The 16,405-nt window shown below is 37.6% G+C and overlaps 1 protein-coding gene across 1 annotated transcript in view; it reads right to left on the reverse strand.

Annotated features, from left to right (window-relative positions):
- The window catches only part of ADGRV1 (adhesion G protein-coupled receptor V1), a 669,001-nt gene that overhangs the window by 572,862 nt on the left and 79,734 nt on the right, over positions 1-16,405 (reverse strand). Inside the window, exons 12-17 of the mRNA XM_053586729.1 lie at positions 14,677-14,803; positions 14,396-14,581; positions 13,105-13,285; positions 12,209-12,372; positions 11,024-11,147; positions 9,593-9,859 (exon numbers count right to left, since the gene is read on the reverse strand). Of these exons, the coding sequence (XP_053442704.1) occupies positions 9,593-9,859; positions 11,024-11,147; positions 12,209-12,372; positions 13,105-13,285; positions 14,396-14,581; positions 14,677-14,803 (1,049 nt within the window). The remainder of the gene's footprint in view (positions 1-9,592; positions 9,860-11,023; positions 11,148-12,208; positions 12,373-13,104; positions 13,286-14,395; positions 14,582-14,676; positions 14,804-16,405) is intronic.

A 16,405-nucleotide genomic window follows, 5' to 3' on the forward strand; every position in this document is an offset into this window, starting at 1 on the left:
TAGTAAGTTTCACCTGTACCCATTCTAAGATGCACCGTAGGTGTGGCCCCACCTATTACCCTCCCTTCACTAAAACCTCCCCCCTCCCTTCCCTTTCCCCATAGTCTTGTTCTATAGTTCGGTTATAGCCTTCATGTGAAAGCTATAATTTAGCTTCATAGTAGAGCTGAGTACATTGGATACTTTTTCTTCCATTCCTGAGATACTTTGCTAAAAAGAATATGTTCCAGCTCCATCCATGTAAACATGAAAGAGGTAAAGTCTCCATCTTTCTTTAAGGCTGCATAATATTCCATGGTATACATGTATCACAATTTGCTAGTCCATTCGTGGGTCGATGGGGACTTGGGCTTCTTCCATGACTTAGCAATTATGAATTGGGCCACAATAAACACTCTGGTACAGATGTCTTTGTCATATTCTAACTTTTGGTCTTCTGGATATAAACCTAGTAAAGGCATTATAGGATCAAATGGCAGGTCTATTTTTAGGTCTCTAAGTATTCTCCAAACATCCTTCCAGAAGGAATGGATTAGTGTGCATTCCTACCAGCAGTGTAGAAGTGTGCCCTTTTCTCCACATCCACGCCAACATCTCTGGTTTGGGGATTTTGTTATGTGGGCTACTCTTACTGGGGTTAGGTGATATCTCAAAGTAGTTTTGATTTGCATTTCTGAATGATGATTAAGGATGATGAGCTTCTTTTTCATGTGTTTGTAGATCATGCGTCTGTCTTCTTTAGAGAAGTTTCTCTTCAAGTCCATTGCCCACCCTGAGATGGGGTCACGTATTCTTTTCTTGCTAATACGTTTCAGTTCTCTGTGGATTCTGGTTATTAGACCTTTATCGGAGGTATAACCTGCAAATATTTTCTCCCATTCTGAGGGCTGTCTGCTTGCTTTACTTACTATGTTCTTGGCTGTGCAGAAGCTTTTTAGTTTGATCAGGTCCCAGTAGTGTATTTTTGATACTGCTTCAATGGCCTGGGGCATCCTACTCATAACATATTCACCCAGGCCAATTCCTTCAAGAGTTTTCATGCACTTTCTTTAAGTATTTTTATAGTTTCATGTCTTAAGTTTAAATCTTTTATCCAGTGAGAGTCTATCTTAGTTAATGGTGAAAGGTGTGGGTCCAGTTTCAATCTTCTATAGGTTGCCAGTTCACCCAGCACCATTTGTTAAATAGGGAATCTTTTCCCCACTGAATGTCTTTAATTGACTTGTCAAAGATCAAATAACGGTAAGTAGCTGGATTCATCTCTTGGTTCTCTATTCTGTTCCAGACATCTATTTCTCTGCTTTTGTGCCAATACCATGCTGTTTTGATCACTATCAATTTATAGTACAGTCTCAGGTCTGGTAGCGTGATTCCTCCTGCTTTGTTTTTATTGCAATGTTTTGGCTATTTGAGGTTCTTTCTGATTCCATATAAAATGAAGTATTACTTTTTCAGGATCTTTAAAATATGATAATGGACCTTTAATAGGAATTGCATTAAAACTATATATTGCTTTGGGTAGTATGGACATTTTAACAATGTTGATTCTTCCCAGCCATGAGCATGGTATGTTTTTCCATCTGTTAACATCTTCAGGTATTTCTTTTCTTTTTTTTCTTTTCTTTTTGTTGCAGTTTTTGGCCCGGGCTGGGTTTGAACCCACCACCTGTGGCATATGGGGTTGGCGCCCTATTCCTTGAGCCACAGGCACCGCCCGCTATTTCTTTTCTTAAAGTTTCATAGTTCGCTTTGTAGAGATCTTTCGCATCCTTTGTTAGGTATACTCCCAAATATTCCATCTTCTTTGGAACTACTATGAAAGGAATATAGTCCTTGACTGTTTCTTCAGCTTGGTTATTGTTGGTGTATATAAAGGCTACAGATTTATGGGTACTGATTTTGTAGCCTGAGACATTACTATATTCCTTGATCACTTCTAAAAGTTTTATAGTAGAATCTCTAGTGTTTTCCAAATATATGATCATATCATCTGCGAAGAGTGAAAGTTTGATCTCTTCTGACCCTATGTGGATACCCTTGATCGCCTTTTCTTCCCCAATTGCAATGGCTAAAACTTCCATTACAATGTTAAAGAGCAATGGAGACAATGGGCAACCTTGCCTGGTTCCTGATCTAAGTGGAAATGATTTCAATTTAACTCCATTCAATACGATATTGGCTGTGGGTTTGCTGTAGATGGCCTCTATTAGTTTAAGAAATGTCCCTTCTATACCAATTTTCTTAAGTGTTCTGATCATGAAGAGATGCTGGATATTATCAAAAGCTTTTTCTGCATCAATTGAAAGAATCATATGGTCCTTATTTTTTAGTTCGTTTATGTGTTGAATTACATTTATAGATTTACGTATATTGAACCAGCCTTGAGACCCTGGGATAAATCTGACTTGGTCATGGTATATAATTTTTTTGATGTGTTGTTGGATTCTGTTTGTTAGGATCTTATTGAGTATTTTTTCATCAATATTCACTAGTGATATTGGGTCTATAATTTTCTTTTCTTGTTGGGTCTTTCCCTGGTTTGGGGATCAAGGTGATGTTTGCTTCGTAGAATGTGTTGGGTAATTCCTTCTTTTTCTATATTTTGGAAGAGGTTTAGTGGTATAGGTACTAGTCCTTCTTTAAAGGTTTGGTAGTATTCTGACGTGAAGCCATCTGTTCCTGGGCTTTTCTTTTTAGGGAGATTTTGTATAGTTGATGCTATTTCAGAACTTGATATAGGCCTGTTCAACATTTCCACTTCGTTCTGACTAAGTCTTGGTAGGTGGTATACTTCCAGGTATTGGTCGGTTTCTTTCAGATTTTCATATTTCTGAGAGTATAGTTTCTTGCAGTATTCGTTAAGGATTTTTTTAATTTCTCAGGGGTCTGTTGTTATTTCATCATAACCATTTCTGATTTATGAAATTAGAGATTTTACTCTTTTTTTCCTGGTTAGGTTGGCCAAAGGTTTATCTATTTTATTGATCTTTTCAAAAAACCAACTTTTGGATTTATTGATCTGTCGTATGATTCTTTTGTTTTCAATTTCATTTAGTTCTGCTCTGATTTTGGTTATTTCTTTTCTTCTGCTGGGTTTGGGGTTGGAGTGTTCTTCCTTCTCCAGTTGCTTGAGATGTCCCATTAAGTTATTAACTTCCTCTCTTTCTGTTTTCTTGAGGAAGGGTTGCAGTGCTATAAATTTCCCTCTTAGGACTGCCTTTGCAGTATCCCAGAGGTTCTGGTAATTCATGTCTTGATTGTTGTTTTGTTCCAAAAATTTGGTGATTTCCTTCTTAATCTCGTCTATAACCCATCTATCCTTCAGCATAACATTGTTTAGCTTCCATGTTTTTGTATGGGTATGCAGATTCCTGTTGTTATTGAGTTCAACTTTTATTCCATGATGGTCTGAGAAGATGCAAGGAATAATTTCTATTTTTTTAAATTTGCAGAGGTTAGATTTGTGGCCTAGGATGTGGTCAATTTTGGAGTATGTTCCATGGGCTGATGAGAAGAATGTGTATTCAGTTTTGTTGGGATGAAATGTTCTGTAGATGTCTGTTAAGTCCAGTTGTTGAATGGTTGAATTTAAATCTAAAATTTCTTTGCTTAGCTTCTTTTTGGAGGATCTATCCAGCACTGCTTAAGGGGTGTTGAAATCTCCAACTAGTATAGAACTGGAGGAAATCAAGTAGCTCATGTCTGTTAGAGTTTCTCTTATAAATTGAAGTGTGTTCTGGTTGGGTGCATAAATATTAATAACTGAGATCTCATCATATTGAGTATTATCTTTAACAAATATGAAGTGTCCATCCTTAGCCTTAACTATTTTGGTTGGTTTAAAGCCTAATTGCGTCTGCGAACAGGATTGCAACGCCTGCTTTTTTATGCTTTCCATTTGCCTAGAATATAGATGACCATCCCTTCACCTTGAGACTATATTTGTCTTTTAATGTAAGATGTGATTCTTGTATGCAGCAGATATCTGGCTTGAGTTTTTGTATCCAGTCAGCCAACCTATGCCTCTTTAAAGGACAGTTTAAACCATTCACATTAATTGAGAATATTGATAAGCCTTTCGAGAGTCTGGTGGACATTTTTAATCCTTTTGCGACTATGGAAGTTGAAATGTGATCAAAATTTTCTTGGTGGGTTTACTTTTGTGGTGGAGGATTACACTGGTCTTTATGGAGGATAGGTCTGAGAATATCCTGGAGAGCTGGTTTAGTTATGGCAAATTTCTTCAACATGTGAATGTCATTGATGTATTTAATTTCTCCATCATAAATGAAACTCAGTTTAGCTGGGTATAGGATCCTGGGTTGAAAGTTATTTTGTTTTAGGAGATTAAAAGTCGATGACCATCCTCTTCTAGCTTGAAAGGTTTCAGCAGAGAGATCTGCAGTTATTCTAATATTCTTCCCCTTGTAGGTAATGGTTTTCTTTCATCTGGCAGCTTTCAGAATTTTCTCCTTCATATTAACTTTAGTGAAATTGATTATGATGTGTCTGGGAGATGTCTTATTCAGGTTGAGTTGTGCTGGAGTTCTGAAACTGTCTGCTATCTGAATTTCAGAATCTCTTGGCATGTCTGGAAAGTTCTCCTTCATAATCTCATGGAGAAGAGACTCTGTGCCTTATGAAGCCACTTCATCGCTTTCAGGGATCCCTATAAGACGAATATTGGTTTTCTTCAAATTATCCCAGAGCTCTCTGAGAGAGTGATCTGTTTTTGCCCTCCATTTCTCTTCCTCTTTGAGAGTTTGGGAGTGTTCAAAAACTTGTCTTCAATGTCAGAAATCCTTTCTTCTGCTTGCTCCATTCTGTTACTGAGGGATTCTACTGTGTTTTTCAGATCTTTGTGGGATGCAACTTCTTGTCTCAATGTGTCAAAATCTTTGGTCATTTGGTCTTTGAATTTGTTGAATTCTTGAAATATCTTTTGGGTTACGTTCTTGTTCGATCTTATTTGCTATCCAGATGAAATCAAATTTTTGAAGTAGATTTTTTTTATTTCATAAAAATAGTGAATGATTATTCCACAACACAGAAATACTACTGCTCTCGTCCACTGGAATTGCTAGCTTTGATTGCTTCCCTTCAGATCTCTGCTTTCCGGCAGAGATGTGATCTATCTGTACACAGAGCTGAGCTGAGCACCCTCCACAGTGTTGAACTTGATTCCTCTCACCCAATTCTTAACACACAGCATGTCAGCACTGATCCGGCTGCACATTAGATTTCTCTTCATCACTTCCCTGAGGTCCTGATCACTTCATCTTTACTCCAGTTGTTCCCTACAAGAGCAACAGTCCCTCCCATTTTCACTCACCTAACTCTCATCACTCCTGAGAACCCAGCTCAGACAACAACTCTTCCAGAAATTCTCCCTTGAATCCCTAAGTTTAGCCAAGTGCCTCTCCACTGTGTCCCCACAGCACTTTGCACTGTCAATCCATCATAACAATGATCACATTACACAGGTACCCACACACATATGCAAATTCACTGTAAGCTACTTGGACAAAGGATTCTTGCTCAAATTCATGCCCTAGAAAAATAGACCTATGTGCATATAATTTATTTACTGCTGAACTGATGCAAATAAAACTTCGAAAATTAGAAGAGGACAACATCTACAACTAAAATTATAAAAGCAAATTATATCCAGCAAACCAGAACATCAGAAAATAATTTATATATATATATTTATATATAAAAACATATCCTGCTTCACTTGATAATTATACAATGGAAAAAGAAAAAAGACATAAAATAGACAGCAAATCACTGTGTAGAAAATACTGATGATAAATAATAATACGAAGATCATATAAAATCTAACAAAGGTAAGTACAAATAATAAAACCTAACTTTGGCACAGATGTGCTATCATGTTCATTTTGGAATTCATTTTAGTCACAGGTGAGGCTAAAATTCCATTCATTTCTCTACAAGATGAACTGATAATATTTCACAAGGGCTCTCAGGGTGGCCATGGGCTTGGATCCAATATAGAGCATATACCGTGCTGCCATAAACACCAGGCAGGTACCCACTGGCGGACATCAGAGAAGTTGCCTCTATAGGCTGCCCTCATGGACCCCTCAGTTCCTTGATGCTCTGACACCATTAAAGGGGAAAAAAAGGGAGGAAAAAACTAATGAAGGATGTGTAAATATCCAAATTTTAGGGATTTTCTTCTCCAAGCCTTGAAAGCTAAAGTAATCAGACTATCACATGGCACCATTTGTGGAAAAATATTAGCGACAAACGCAGCAGCATGGGATACCACACATACCTCAGGCCAGCAACCAGGCCCACTCTGCGGGCTCTCTGCCTCTTTTTTTCTCTCTGTGCCTCTTTCTTTCAAAACCAATGATACATATAACAAAATAACCATACCTCTATTTGAAGAGTAATTTTGCATTTTCTTTACAAGAGGTTCAGGATGCTCTGACCTACAGTTTAACCCCAGTGACATTTTGTCATCCAAAAATGTTTGAGACATAAATATTTTCACTAAAATTACACCAAATTAATAAAAGTAATCAAGAACTTGTTTGTAGCGTAAATCCTATTAAGAAACTGTCATTCTGGCTCAGCGCCCATAGCTCAGTGAGGAGGGCGCCAGCCACATACACTGAAGCTGGTGGGTTCAAGCCTGGCCCAGACCTGCTAAAACAACAAAGACAACTGCAACAAAAAAATAGCCGGGCGTTGTGGCGGGCACCTAAAATTCCAGCTACTTGGGAGGCTGAGGCAAGAGAATTGCTTAAGCCCAAGAGTTGGAGGTTGCTGTGAGCTGTGACACCACAGCAGTCTACCGAGGGTGACATAGTGAGACTCTGTCTCAAAAAAAAAAGGAGGGAGGGAGGGAGGGAGGGAGGGAGGGAGGAAGGGAGGAAGGAAGGAAGGAAGGAAGGAAGGAAGGAAGGAAGGAAGGAAGGAAGGAAGGAAGGAAGGAAGGAAGGAAGGAAGGAAGGAAGGAAGGAAGGAAGGAAGGAAGGAAGGGGGAGAAAAAGACAAAAAGAGAAAGAGGAGCAGGGGAATAAGAAAAGAGAAGGCAATGGAGAAAGAGAAAGAGAGAAAGGGAGGGAGGAGGAGAAAGAGGTGGGGAGAGAGAAAGACAGACACACACACACACAAATTAAAAGATCTCTTCTTTTCCTCCTCCTTTTTCTAAATCTTTCAGTCAGAGGCAGGCCCAGCAGGGTGGCTCAGGCCTGGAATCTCAACACTTTAGGAGGCCAAGGCAGGTGGATTTTCTGAGTTCAGGAGTTGGAGACCAGCCTGAGCAAGAGCGAGACCCTGTCTCTACTAAAAACAGAAAAACTAGCTGGGATTTGTGGTGGGCACCTGAGGTCCCAGCTACTCAGGAGGCTGAGGCAAGAGGATCGCTTGAACCCAGAACTCTACCAACGGTGACAGAGTGAGACTGTCTCAAAAAAAAAAAAAGGCGAGAACCAGAACACAACACCAGCCTGCCAGTGGTGGTGGGCAGGCCCACAGCAGCCAGCCTGGTGCAAGGCTAAGCACTCAGGTGGGGGAGGGAGGGCACCCTATCCTGTCAGTCCAGGAGAAGCTATGTCCTGGACGTTGAAGCCTAGGGGTTAAAAGCCATCCACGTGGGGCTGGGGCTGGACCTGGGCAGGAGCTTAGATCCCTGTCAGAGTGGGAAAAGCAACTTCATGCAGGCAGCCGGCAACCTAAGCAAGGGTAACCTCTGTAAACTGGCCACCCAAGGGACTATAACAAACTGCTCAATATACAGAAGAGAAATTGGTCAAATACACAAATATATTAAAGAAAATAGGAGCTTATTTCTCGCTGTTAGAAAAGAGATAAAAAAAATATATAAAAAGGGGGGAAACTAGAATGAACCTGTGATGCCAGACTGAAAAGTGGTACTGGCATGAACTCAGGGCTTCAGCATCCGTAGTTAGATAGAGAACTGCACCTGCACACACACAGATGTGTACACATGTTCTCTATCTCTGTCACTAAGAAAAGCAAGGAAGAGCAAAACCCCACAACAATAAGCTGTCCTACTTCCCAGATCCTGGTTACTCAGCAACATTCGTCACTGAAGAGAACAAGGCCTCTTGGAGAAACAGTCGATTTCAGGATTATGACAAGAAAAGTACAAAATGAGTTCAAAATAGCCCGCTGTGCCAGGAAGTAAGAAAAACTCATAGAATAATAGGGACGTGTCAAAAGACCAAGAAGTCATCTTAAATGGATTACCACTGGTCACAGATCTGGGAAAATTTGACCATCCAAATAATAATAGTAGCAATATATAAACCACTGCATTAAATAAAGATCGTGAGGCCATATTGATAAATACATTGGTGAAAAAACTGAAAAGTTTTATGAGACAGAATATTTACAGAGTTTCAAAGTATGTACCCACAAAACATTTATTAATTACAATAGGAAAAAAGCATGGTAATAAGGCTGGCACCTGGCACCGTTAACTGTGGTCTTGGTGACCATGACCATAAGGGAACAAATCAGAAACCATGTGATGAATGAAGGGCTATGATAACACAGAATCGCTTCTGTGAAATTCCTGCCAAGAAGGCAAGAGCTGAACCCAATAATGAGAAAACATTAAACAAACCCCAAACTAGGGACAATCTAGCTGGAAATTGTCCATATTTTCAAGGTCATGAATGTCAAGGAACAACAGAGGAACTACTCCAGACTGAAGAGAATAAAAGGATATTACAATTAAACACAGGGCATGATTCAGAAAGAAAGACAAGGACATTGTAAAGACAACTGAAAAATTTGAATGGGGCCAGTTATTGTTTGCTTCCTGGCTTTGTAGGTTATATTGTGGTTATGGAGGAGAATGTCCTTATTTGTGGGAAATACGCATGAATGTATTCAGGGTAAAGGGCATCATGCCTCAACTTACTCTCAAAAGAGGGGCAAAAAGCTCTTTGTACTCTCAATAAAACAAACATCAAGAAGCGCTATAGCCTTTCCAATTTACTAACGGTCAGGTCAAAACACTCTCAGGGACCAAACAGTGGGTTCAAAGCGTCCTGTTCCGTTTATAGTACAGAGAAGGAGGAAGAGCACATCTTTTCCTCTTACTCATTTTGGCTCCAGCTCCACAGAATTATCAAATAGCCAGATGTAACCAGGTACCTACAGAACTACGCTATCCAGCCGAATCTGCCCACGCACTGCTCCAAGGAAAAAGTGTCACAGGATGCTAAACCTTGCATGCTCAGGTAACTAAGCAAGGCCTGAGAAAGCCAAATTCCCAAGGCCTGCTACTTTTAGCTGTCGGATTTCTCTCCCTTTCCTTATACGATAACGGAATTTTCTATTTGTGCCACATTGTGAAGAAAATGTTAAGAATAATGCCATAGAGTATATAAGGTATATGAAGGTCCAACACATATATATTCTTCACTTCATTCCTTAAGACAGAAATGAAACAAACAGTTTTGCTCTTGAACAGTCACAGAAGACAGTGACACTTTTCACCACCACGGGAGAGCAGTGCTTAAAGTCATCTTCACAGAGCACTGAAATGATAGATCTATCTGCCATAAAAGTTTCACTTATTTACCTGTTGAATTAAAGAGGAGTATATAGAAGGACTCTTCTGTTTCTGGTACATCGTCTTCATTAACAAATACAGATATGCTCTGCTCTCTACTTCCAACCTCAAAAACAAGTGTTTCTCCTTGTTCAACAGCCACAAAGTCTCCTTCTCTTGCGGTAGCCTTCCCATCCAAGGTAGCGTATTGGACAGTGCAGGTTACGTCAACAGACCCGTTTCTGAGAACTGTAAAGTTAGCCATCTCACCCTCTCGAACCCTCACCTCACGAGGTTCTGAAATATCCGTAAAGAAAGAAGAGGTGAGCTTTTCTGATCCCGTTTACATACTTTTCAGATAGCATTGTGTTTCTCCCTGCACTCCACAAGGAATGTCCTCTACCGTGTCTGACATGAGGCCCCTCTGATTATTTCAACAGTTAATTTTAACAGCTTCTCTTGCCTTAATTCCTATAGGATCCCTTGTCTTCAATACCTAATCTGTCATTAAATTACACATTATTTGAAAGCTTCTGCCTACTACTTCATATACAGTAGAACCTCTGTAAGTTGGCCACCCAAGGGACTATAACAAACTGGTCAACATACAAGTTGATCAACATAAGGAACGTCCCTCGAGGATACGTGGTACATGCCTGGTCTATGAAAATCAGGTCCACTTAAAGAGGTGGTCAGTGTAGAGAGGTGGTCAACTATGGAGGTTCTACCGTACTTCATGTCCAAGCTGGGGCCATTAAGTTCCTTATGAACAGGACTAGATACCTTACGTTTTACTATTGCAAGAGAAATTATGAGAAAGTTGAACATAATAATAATTCATTAACTACATTCATTAACTGAAGGTTACTAATACAAATCAATAAAATTCAAAAGGTTTAAAAGATTCTTGCATAGGTAAATTGACTCCTATATAAATCTTACAAAAAGGATTGAAGAGAGAATTAGAAATCTATTAAGTCTCACAGATAAAACCAAAATATGCCTCAGGTGACAAAAGACAGTTCTAACGAATACATTAAGGTGGCAAAAATGCAGAAAGCTTAGTTAATAGTTCCATCAAATATTAGTTATTTTAACAACTAGCCATCCGTTAGATAACAAGAACCAGGCCCTCCCTGAACTGGCTGGACTGCACATTAAAACAGCTCACATGGAGGAGTGTTCTTTTCTGCACAAAGAAAAGAAAATAACCTGACAATTTGAAAGGAGGAAAGAAAGCTAACAAAACAGTACTCGATTTATTTTCTTTCTGCTTCAGAAGATCTATAAAATTATTTATTAAACCTTAAACAGATTGAATAGCAGTCATCAAACAAATCAAGAAATTATATTAAAACAAGGATCAGTTATGCTTTACTGAAAATGTATTAAGCTAAGAATATTATTAAAATATACTCATGTACACTGTTTAAACTCATGAAAATAAGATAGTAATACCACCTGCAAAATAAATGGGGTCATCATTTCTTCTAATCCTCAGAGTTGCAGTTGTTTTATTTCCCACTTTAGCTCCGCCAGTGACATTAAATAGAATAATGGTAAATTCTTCCATTTCCTCTGGAATCTTTTGAAAAATGTTAACAATTTGAATAGGGTAATTTATAATATAATGGTATTACACACTCCTAAATTATTGTTTCTTTTTTTTAAAGCTCTATTAATAATAGTAATATTCCTTTCCATTTCTGAGGCAGAACCTCCCTAAAGCATTAGGGTAAAATTAAGTCCTCTCAAAAAATTATTTTAATGTACCTTTATCCAAAGAGCCACTACATTTTGACTAACTATAAAATTTAATGAAATTATATATATTTTGCCTGAGATGAGCTAAAAATAGATATACCATGTAGCTCATATTATTTCTGTAAGAAAATGGGAAATATGTTTATTAAAAAATGGAAAAGAAAAATAACTTCTTGACACATTTAGAACAGAGCTCATAATACACAGTAGTAACCAAAGCTCAGCTAGCTCTCAAAGGCCTCTTATCAATCTTACTCAAGTTTTACCTGAGTGGGTCATAAAGACCTCATTCTGTGTCCTAACAAGATGAGATTTCCTGTATCTCTGAGCTTAAGTAAATCCCCAGCTAGACACGGTTTCTCTTTCACACCATCCATATTAACTGATGCTCTCCTGCCCCTACAATCAAAAGATGTTGGAATTTTGTCTCTGAAGGGATGAGTGGGAGGACAGGCCTCACAGCAGCTCCCCTCACAAAGGTTCACTCTCTATTGCTACTAATCTTTCTCTTTACCATCAATAAGAAGCAACACCATGTGGGATCCACCACCCTCTGATCAGGTGTCACAATTCTAAAAGTGCACCACTGAATGAGCACCTCACAGAAGGGCCCACCTTCACAGGGCTTCACCTCTCCCACGACTGAGAACCGCGGACATCCGACACACAAGCAGAGTCCCTCACCACTGTCAGTCCTGGTCAGCGTGACTTCAGAGGAACCCAAAACTGATACTACACTCTCAGCTTAAAGTCAGACATTGTCACACTTGAGTCCTTTATCACATACTTCCATCATGAAATATATTACCAATGTTTAATTATTTAATAAACAATTATCCATCAATTACAAGTAAAGCAAAGTGTTACATATGCAATATTTACCTCATCTGGAAGGGAGTAAATGGTGATATTTTTTAAGAATTCCTGGTCTCCAAAGAAAATAGTTCCTTGCACAGGAGACACATCTTGTGTAAAGTTTGGACTAACCACCCATGATATGCTGACATTACCAAAGTTGCCACGATTTCTTCTCACACTATAAACAGCTGTGAAATACAAATGTATATAATATATAGAAATTAATAGATACTAAACAACTTTTAAATAATGAGTAAACAAACTGCTCAAATAAACAAAAGTAAAAATAATACTTCTCTTTAGTAAAAACCAATTATTTGTTTAGCGCTGCCTCCAAGGTACATATAAAAATATATTAGCCTATTCTTCTGTAGGTCCATAATGGACTCAATCTTTTCTATCACAGTTTGGGACCTTTCAAAGTCATTCAGCACAGGAAATGGAATGATGATTAATTAGAGGACCCTATCACACAGTCTGTAAGGACGGCTGCAAGAGGCAGGGAGAGGAGGCTGCACCCTCGGGAGTGATTTTCTGGCCCAGAAAGACCCTTCTGTAAAAGTAAAATGTGCCCTATCTCCTGCCACTGTGATGGTTCCCTAGCAGGAATTGTGAGTTTCAAAATTTTCCCTATTTGACCTGACTCATTCTTAAGTGTTTGAGTTGGATTGCATATAGTGAATTGAAATCAAAATATGAGTGAAGTCACCAATATTATCATAATACTATGTAATGAAACAAAAATAGTGATACTAAATATGATTGTAAAAAAGAAAAATTTCTGTATTACATGTAATTTCTAAGGCAACTGAAATAATGGGCAACTGAAATTAAGTAGTTAGTAAAGAAATAAACCGAAAACATGGCAATATTTCTTCTTCAATAAGCAGAAATACAATATAAGAAGCAGGATAAATTACCACTACAGATATCATCTCCTTTGCTTTCATTTATCATCACAATTAAATCATCAGAAACAAATTCTACAATCCCATGAGGATCATCATTTTTTAGAATGGTTATGTTGACAACCGTAGCACTTCCCAACTTGCTTTCCCGTTCACCGTGGCTGCTGAGGACCACCCAGTAGTGTTCATCCATCTAAAATGAACAAGTAAAATCAGGAAAATGTAAAGTTGACATTTTCACAGCAAATAAAATCTATAAATATTTTAGAACATTAATATAGTCCATCTTTCAGAAATATAAGACTCCCTGAAAGGACAAAAGAGCTGATATTATTTGTAAAAACATATTTTAACATTCTAACAATTAAAACAGACACCAGACATATATATTTATATATCTCGTATCCAAAGGGAAACAATAAATAATGACACTACTCTAAACTGATAAGAAGACTGGATGTTATCACTGCACGAATGAGCCAGGCATTTAAACTTACAAGAGTAAATAAAATAAAATTAATGTAAAAGTACCAAGTGTACTGATAAGTAAACACAACAGAACTATACCTGGGCTCCATTAATGCAAACCTTCAATTTATTTCCTTTAAAAAAGTAATTTTTTTAGAAAAACTTCTTCAGCTCAAAACCACATCATTAAAAGTTTAGTCAATGCAGATTACATAAAATTAAGCTTAACATAAAGAAAGCTAAAAGGAGACAAAAATTGATCACACACGGAAATCTCAGATGTTTGTTTTTTTTTTGAGTCAGAGTGACTCTATGTGGCCCTGGGTAGAGTGTGGTGGCATCATGGCTCACAGCAACCTCCAACTCTTGGGCTTAAGCGATTCTCTTGCCTCAGCCTCCCAAGAAGCTGGGACTACAGGTGCCTGCCACAACACCTGGCTATTTTCTTGTTGTTGTTTGGCAGGCTCAGGCTGGGTTCAAACCTGCCAGCTCCTGTGTATGTGGCTGGTGCCCTAGCCACTGAGCTACAGGCGCAGAGCCATGAAATCTCAGATTGTTTGGTGTTGCCTTATGTAGGACAAAAATTCACCATTCTAATTTACATGAGTCTTACTTTATTTTTTTAAGCGTGTTTTTTTCCTAATTTTCCAAAGCTAAGTACTTATCAATCCTTTCTTGCCCACTTCTTTTCTATGTCTCCATGTCAATGGTTCAAAATATTTATATCCATTATATCAGATATTATCAACTTCCTAACACACATGCGTGCATACACGCGCTCACACAGGCACGCACTCACACGCACACACATACACAGGGCGGGGAAATCCCGTACCTCTGGTATCCCATCCAGTCTTGCCAGCAAGGTGATCACTATCTCCCTTTCTCCAGTTTTAAATTCAAGCACCCCTATGTTTCCGTAGAATTCATTGCTATCTCTGGGTTCCACTTGGTAGTGTAGGAACTGCTTAACGAGAGCCCCCCTGGATCGGGTGATGTGGAGCTCTACAGATTCTCCTTCCTTTAGGAAAAAAAAAAATTCCCAGAAGTTCAAACCCTTCGAGATCATTCTTCTAAAGTTGAGCACAGAATGAACTGAACTTCCTTCAAACTCACGTTTATAACGTAGGGTCCTCTGGAAGCAGGAGAAAATTCAAACACTCCCCCAGGATCATCATTTTCCAAAATGATTAGGTCACGGCTAGTATATCCAGATTTCAGCACTTGATTTTCCACATTAACCCTGGAGAAGTCAGAGGGAAAAAGACACCCACCACTTGTAGTCTTACTTTAGAATTTTGCAGGCATCTAAGGCAATATTTACAACTCTTCCAAATAATGAAAAGGAAAGTTATTAGGAGTTGGACCTTAATATGAATTTAGATGTATTCAAATAATGTAAGGTAAAAACAGTTTTACTCAAAACAGATATGGAAAACTTCTATTTACAAATTTATTATATCTTTTTATTTGACTAAAACCAAAAACCGTATACACCAAGAATATAGTAACCAACGGCTGTAAATATATTTTATTTATGTAAATTATCAAAATGTACAGATTTGATTCCAATGTTAGAAGAACTTGTAACATGTAGTTAGGAAATATCTTAAAATAATATGTAAAAATTCATTTAATATATATACATTTGAATTTCCTTTAAGAAAACTTGTTACATAAGATGATACTAACTGAATAAGGGTACGTAGAAGTTGGAGAGCTATAAGGACTGAAGCAAGCTACTTGATTAAAAAGTAAACACAATTATGATTAGATTTCAGGGATACTTTGTGGCTTACAGTACTTTCTAGTCACCTTAATTTTAACTCATGTAACTTTTCTCTTTTAGTATAAAAGAAAATGTAGAACATATAGGAAAAATAGAAATACAATGGATGCATAAAATGTTATAACAATTCCTGTATATCTCACAAAAGAACATATTAAAATAAATTTTTTTATTTGTGGTTTTAATTCACTGACTAGTGAATAATTAGAATGATCAAAGGGACTTGGGCTGCAAGGCTCTGAGGGTTTAAAAGCCAGCAGACTCTTAAGAACTCTCAATCCTGCAAGCTGCTCTAAACCTTTCCAAATGTCACTTCCTATCAAACCAAAAATTACTCACAGTCAGAGCTCAGTATCACAATGAAACCATTATTAAAATGTAGAAATATGTAGGAAAGACAGTTCATTTCCTGTATAATAGAGAATTTAAATTAACAACCTTCCCCAGATTTTGGGACAATAAATACCTAACAAGCTAGTGGCTACAGAAGACAGAGTCCCAATAATACAAGAGTTATTTATTATAGTCTAATATAGTCATATGATTTTCATAGCAAATTTGCCCATCACTTATATCAGTATCTTCATTAATTAAACCTTCCTATGTCCACATAAGCTAGGAGACAAGAAAACTAGATTAGAATGTGAAATACAAATTTTATTCTGAGCATTAAATAAATGAATTTATGTTTAAACTTTCTTAAAATATGCTACCCTTATCTAAAATGCAAATTCTGAAAAATTCTATATATAACACTGCGATAAGTAGGAAACTGCTTAGATCCACTCAGAAAACCAATAGAAGAGTTAAGATGACTGATTGATAACTCTCTGTTAAACAAGCTGCAAGATTCATAAATAAAAGCTGGGTAAGAATTTCATAAGCACAGCACAATAATTGTTCTCTAGGTTACACATAAACTATAAGGAAAGTAAAAAATTTCAAGTTCTTCAAAACATGATTATAATAATTCTAAAACTTTTTAACAAATACTTTAAATGCATTCATGAATTAAAACTCAACTCTTAGGGACCAAAAATAAACAAATAACTTTAT

The sequence above is a fragment of the Nycticebus coucang genome, chromosome 1 (assembly GCF_027406575.1).
Source record: "Nycticebus coucang isolate mNycCou1 chromosome 1, mNycCou1.pri, whole genome shotgun sequence".
Lineage (NCBI taxonomy): Eukaryota > Metazoa > Chordata > Mammalia > Primates > Lorisidae > Nycticebus > Nycticebus coucang.